Source organism: Juglans microcarpa x Juglans regia, chromosome 7S (genome assembly GCF_004785595.1).
Source record: "Juglans microcarpa x Juglans regia isolate MS1-56 chromosome 7S, Jm3101_v1.0, whole genome shotgun sequence".
Classification (NCBI taxonomy): domain Eukaryota; kingdom Viridiplantae; phylum Streptophyta; class Magnoliopsida; order Fagales; family Juglandaceae; genus Juglans; species Juglans microcarpa x Juglans regia.
The window spans coordinates 7269934-7275290 of record NC_054607.1 but is presented as its reverse complement, the minus strand read 5'-3'; the positions used below and the strand labels follow the sequence as shown (position 1 = coordinate 7275290).

Here is a 5357-nt window from a genome sequence, read left to right as displayed (position 1 = left end):
ACTCGTAAGGATTTTATCCATATAAATTCTCAAATCCCCCTATCTACTTTCACAAATCTCAGAAAAATTATTTCTTAAATGAATTTATCCAAGAAACTTCTGTATTTTTATTCACCGTCACGACTCCTAAAAAAAAAAAAAATCTCCAAATTCTTTTAAGATTTTTTAAAAAATTCTTAAAATCTTCAATAATCAAACATGTGGAGTCTCCTATTCAAGCTGGGCTTGGACTTTTGATGGTAATAGAGCTCAAGATGAATGTCCGCATAAGGCCCATATATTTTAACAAACCGGCCCAGAAGGCTGAAGAGTATAGTCTACCCGAGTCCCCGACCCTACTAAACGACGCCGTGGAGTGAGGTGACTTCTGACTGCACGAAAAGTCTAGGGCTTTGTCACTATAAAATGAACAAAGGGCTAGGTCGAAGTTGCAGAGAGAATACATTTCGTTTCTTACAGTATTTCGTAGTCGTAAGGTAGCGGATTAGCAATCGAGTATGGACAAGAGCATGCTAGGAGATCTGGATAATCTTCCAGAGGAAGATAAGATCAGAATGTCCTCCATGATCGATCAGCTCCAGATTCGTGACAGGTCCCCCCCATTTTTATTTTCTTCAGTACCCATCTAAATTCATGCATTCCCTTCTGCATTCTGTTTATGAAACTCGTTCTTTCTTAGATCGAGGCCTTTTCCATTCATTAGGTCTGTAATTACTTCAGTTCCCCATCGAAAGTTCGTGATTCATACGCGTTGTGTCCGAATGGTATTTTGAAGTGTGCGAATGCTTTAGTTGGAAGGCTTAATTGTGGAAATGGGTTTCTGTTTAATATTTGCTTTTGGGGGTTGCGGCTTCACGGACTTAGCACAATGTGCTGTATAGCTTCCATTATCGTTCTACTATTTTTGTGATGCTGGTTTTGTGAAGCCAGAAGAAGGTTCTCCTTAAAACCAGTGCAGCTAAAATATGTTGCTTCTGGACGTTTTGGGAACGACATTTTTACCTTTGACAAAACTAAAGTTTCCAGCTTGGTTTCTTCTTCTTATTCTTCTTTGCCAGACAGTCCTCCCAACTCTAGAGGTTTCCCTCACCCCAAAGTTTTTATCTTTGTAAATGGTATTTCTTCTTCTTTCCTGTTTTGTTTGCCTGACAGTCCTCCCAACTCTAGAGGTTTCCCTCACCCCTAAGTTTTTATCTTTGTAAATGGTATTCTTCCGCCAAATGGGTTAGCCATCAATAAAATTTGGTACCGTCCCCCTTCTTTAACAAGATAAAAAAGGGTTTTCCCTGACCATAGGAACACATACTGTTCTTAGTTTAGTGAACTGTGTATGGGACAAATAACCCATGAAGGCAATCGATGTTCAGTTCCCTCCTTTCTAAGCAATCTGAGTATTGTTTATATTTTCAATCTGATGAGTAACATTTAAAGTATTGAAGTTGGAGTTCTTAGCTATCATCAGATATCTTCTCCTCCTCTTTGATTGGAACTTCGGATTCGATTCTATTCTTATACATGATGGGAACAATCTGTGTAATTGGTATTAAATTTCCTTGTTGCAGCTTGAGGATGTATAATTCACTCGTGGAGAGATGCTTCAATGATTGCGTAGATAATTTTAAGCACAAGTCATTGCAAAAGCAAGAGGAAACCTGTGTGCAGCGGTGTGCTGAGAAGTTTCTAAAGCATTCAATGCGTGTTGGCATGAGGTTTGCAGAGCTCAACCAAGGAGCAGCTACCCAAGATTGAAGTCTTTTAATGGCCAAGGATGGAAGACCCAGGATGCATAGATGGGCACCAGTACTGCCTACCTATTTGTTATACTTCTGCTTACTCTTCTTATTTAATTGGAAACCGAACATCCTAGATACATCATACATGGGACCCATGGTTGGTGGACCCATGGTTGGTGTCTAGAACAGTAACTGTTACTAATAATTTGAGGCAAGAGCATCCGTGTTGTAGACATATATAATGAGCATTTGTTTTGTTCTGTGCCTTCTGTTCCAACCATTTTTTATTTAAACAAAGAAATGGCATCACAACTACAATACAGTCGAGCAATTGCCGATTGGCCTTGTGAAGGCGGAATGTATTAAAGTAAAAGGCACTCAATGAGTCAATACAGTCTGGATATGCTGGGGCTCCTCAACATACAATACAACACACAACTTAAGCACCTGACACCTTCAAATATTCCGTGTACAACAGCAGGTAACGATTTGGTATTCCACCGCTGGTTTGGCAACTTCAAGATAGATCACACCACCCATTTTCCAGCATTTCTGCATATTCAACAACTTTTTTAGCACAAGGTAACTGATCCATATCATAATATGCACGGAATTAAACATAACAAAGCCATCCATATGATAATATCCCATAGCATGAACTAGAAAATATAAAAAAATATACTCCCAAAAACCAAATAAACACAACAAACCTTAAATGCACCAGTCACAGTCATCATAACGCAGCATACCAGAAAAGAAAATTCATATGATTTATATTTGGGCAATATGATGATATCACACAAGAAGAAGACTGAAAACTCTTCCGGGTTTTGGTGACCAAAAGTTTTAGCTTCTCTGCGTTGATTGCTCACTGGGGATAAGCTCACTCAACCTTAGGTCCATGGGAGCACTCTTTACCTGCTTTCGCAAAGAAACTGAGCATGTATGCTTTGTTTTCAGATAATGGCGGCACACAGCCTCAACTGGAATTGGGAATACCCGTTTGCATTTACTGCTAGAGGAAGAAGAAACGCAAAAACAGTAATGGTTGCCAGACTATGTGCCAGTCACTTGGATGGGAACAAAGCAGTGAAGAAGAGGTGTTGTAAACTTGCCGTGTCTGGACCAATACTCAACTACTCCAGTTCCATGTTCATCGCAACATAGATTTCACTAAATTAAATTAAAAAGTCCAAAAAAGGGTCTAACTGCTAGACCTAAATTTGAACTTCCATTCAACACCTTTTTCTTTTTGCTGTTAAGTACAGGGTTTTATTTCATTCTCTCTTATTCTTTTATTTTACAGTTGAATAATATAATTAAATCTAGATTCATTGCCAAGCTTTACACTTTCATATACGAACTATTAAATCACATAAATCTGGGCAGAATAGTCACGTCTAAACCAACACTAGGCAGCAAATACCTGAGAAGTATACAACTCGTGAAAATTTGATTTAGACAGCACTTAGACCAATAAAGGTAAGAGGAAAAGAAAGAACCAAAAAAAAAAAAAAAAATAGAGGACACAGAGACTAGTTAGGCCAACTCAAGCTCTATTAGCATACCCATAAATGATTTCATCTTGTAAGAAAAAAGGTGTGAATTTAATTCTAAGTTCCAATGAGCTACCTGACAGAATTATAACAGAAGGTGTACATTCCTCAACTAATTGAGAAGACTGCAAAAATCCAGAAGAATAACCCATTGAATACAGAGTTTAATACCTTTCCCTGGACATATTCTACACATCCTCATCATGACGGTGTTTCCTGTTCTTCTTCTCATGTCTCTTCTTGTCCCTACCGACCCATGAATCATCCGAGCCACTTGCATCAGAATCAGATGGTGAAGCTTTCCTTCTGCTCCTGCGCTTCCGCTCTCTACCAAAGTCATCAGATCTATCAGAGTCAGAATTTTCTGAATGTCGGTGGCTCCGCCGCCGCCTCTTCTCCTTCCTACTCTTCCTATATCGTCCCCGATGCTCATGATCCTCGTCCGAGGACTCATCCTTCTTTCTCAGCTTCTTTCTCCTCTTCCTACTTCCATCCGATTCACCACTTCGCCTCTTCCCACTCCTCGTCTTAGATCTCCCTCTTTTCTTCCTCTCCCCAGAATCTGTATCTGACTCATCTTCATCAGAATCCTTTTTCAAGGACCTTCTCTTACTACTTATCTTCTTCCCATTTCTCTCAGCAATAACTCTCTCAATCTCGGAATCTACGTCTGAATCCGAACTCTCACTGTCCTCTTCATCACTCTCTTCTGAGCTCTCAACTGCACCTTTTCCTTTCCCCTTACCCACATTCCCCTTCAACTTAGCCAACTCTGCCAAAGCCACAGCCTCAATCGCTTCTGGGTCTTTATCCTTATTATCATCCTTAGTACTCAGAAAATTCCGGCATTGAAAGGTGAGGTGTCCAACACGGCCACACTTCTTGCACGCCCCACGAGCCTCATTGGCATTTGATCCAGTTATACGGGCAAGCGCCAAGAGGCCTTGGAAGCTTGCATATGCATTATCAGTCTCTGGTTCGGCGGTTGATGAGTTGGGTTTCGAAGTGTTCTTGTCATCGTCCTTGGTGGGTGCGTACGGATCATAACCAATCGCACTCTGCCATATACCGTGGGTTTGGAGGGCTGCACTACTGTGAACCCGATTGTTGGCGGGCATGCGAACCCTACCCGCTGTAGCCGGCATCCTTAAATTCAAAGATCAATACCTAAAAAAGGGAAAGGAAAAACGAAAAAAGAAAAAAACGCCTTATAGCAACGCTTTTCAAAACTTATAAAATTTAGTTAAAAATCGCACTCGAGGAAAGCCCCCAAGTTTCCATGCATGCCAATCAGATTTATTCTCAAAATCCAGATCCAACTTCAACCCTAAGATTACCGAAACCTCGAATTCGAATTCTAGGGTTTCTACTATTTCTAGCATAGATCACCAGATATACACCTAACGTGTTTCAGAAATAAAATCAACAATAAAAATCCAGCAGAAAGAAACTGATTCCAGGTTTTGCACTAATTTTTATAGAAAAATTCTCTTACCTGGGTTGGGGCGACACTTCTGGAAGAGCAGAAGGAGGAACGGAGCAAGCGAGAGAGCGATTGGGAATTGGATGAAACGAAAACCGAATGTCTTTTCTGCCCATTATATATATAGTCGAAGAGCCAAAGTCTGTTTAAAGTGATATAAAACGAAACGTTTGGACCCCACGGAGGAACATGCCATTATGAACATATGTAGTGGGCTGTGAATAGCCTGTGGCCGCCGCCCCACCCCCCCCCCCCCCCCCCCCCCTTCTCTGGGCTTCAGAGTCCTGCTACTTTCATAACACTTGACGACAACCAATGTTCACCCATAAATTTATTATTTTTTTCGAATTTTTTTTATAATATAATTCAGTTAGAAAATTCATTTTTATTTTTAAAAATCTGAGAAATCTGAAAATAAAAATTCAATCAATTCGGTTAGATTTGGTTGTTAAGTTGGTTATGCCAACTTTCATTTTTATTTACATATTGTTCACAAAAGATGCTTAAGATTCAATTTAGGGGTAAAAGTATAAAAAATAGAGAATAATTTCTATAGGGTCTTGGCACAAACCAAGCCCTTTGTAC

The 5357-nt window shown here is 40.0% G+C and overlaps 2 protein-coding genes across 2 annotated transcripts; one reads left to right on the top strand and one right to left on the bottom strand.

The window, feature by feature from the left end:
- Nucleotides 1-410: 410 nt before the first annotated feature.
- Nucleotides 411-2003, top strand: LOC121240620 (mitochondrial import inner membrane translocase subunit Tim9). Its single transcript, XM_041138098.1, has 2 exons — nt 411-592; nt 1563-2003. The coding sequence occupies exons 1-2, from the start codon at nt 498-500 to the stop codon at nt 1747-1749; spliced, it is 282 nt and encodes a 93-aa protein (XP_040994032.1). The 5' UTR covers nt 411-497; the 3' UTR covers nt 1750-2003.
- A 1-nt stretch (nt 2004) lies between these two features.
- Nucleotides 2005-4892, bottom strand: LOC121240619 (CAX-interacting protein 4-like). Its single transcript, XM_041138097.1, has 3 exons — nt 4785-4892; nt 3461-4456; nt 2005-2285 (listed from the first exon to the last, which is right to left on the bottom strand). Exon 2 carries the CDS (start codon nt 4432-4434, stop codon nt 3478-3480), a length of 957 nt encoding a protein of 318 aa, XP_040994031.1. The 5' UTR covers nt 4435-4456; nt 4785-4892; the 3' UTR covers nt 2005-2285; nt 3461-3477.
- Nucleotides 4893-5357: the final 465 nt, after the last annotated feature.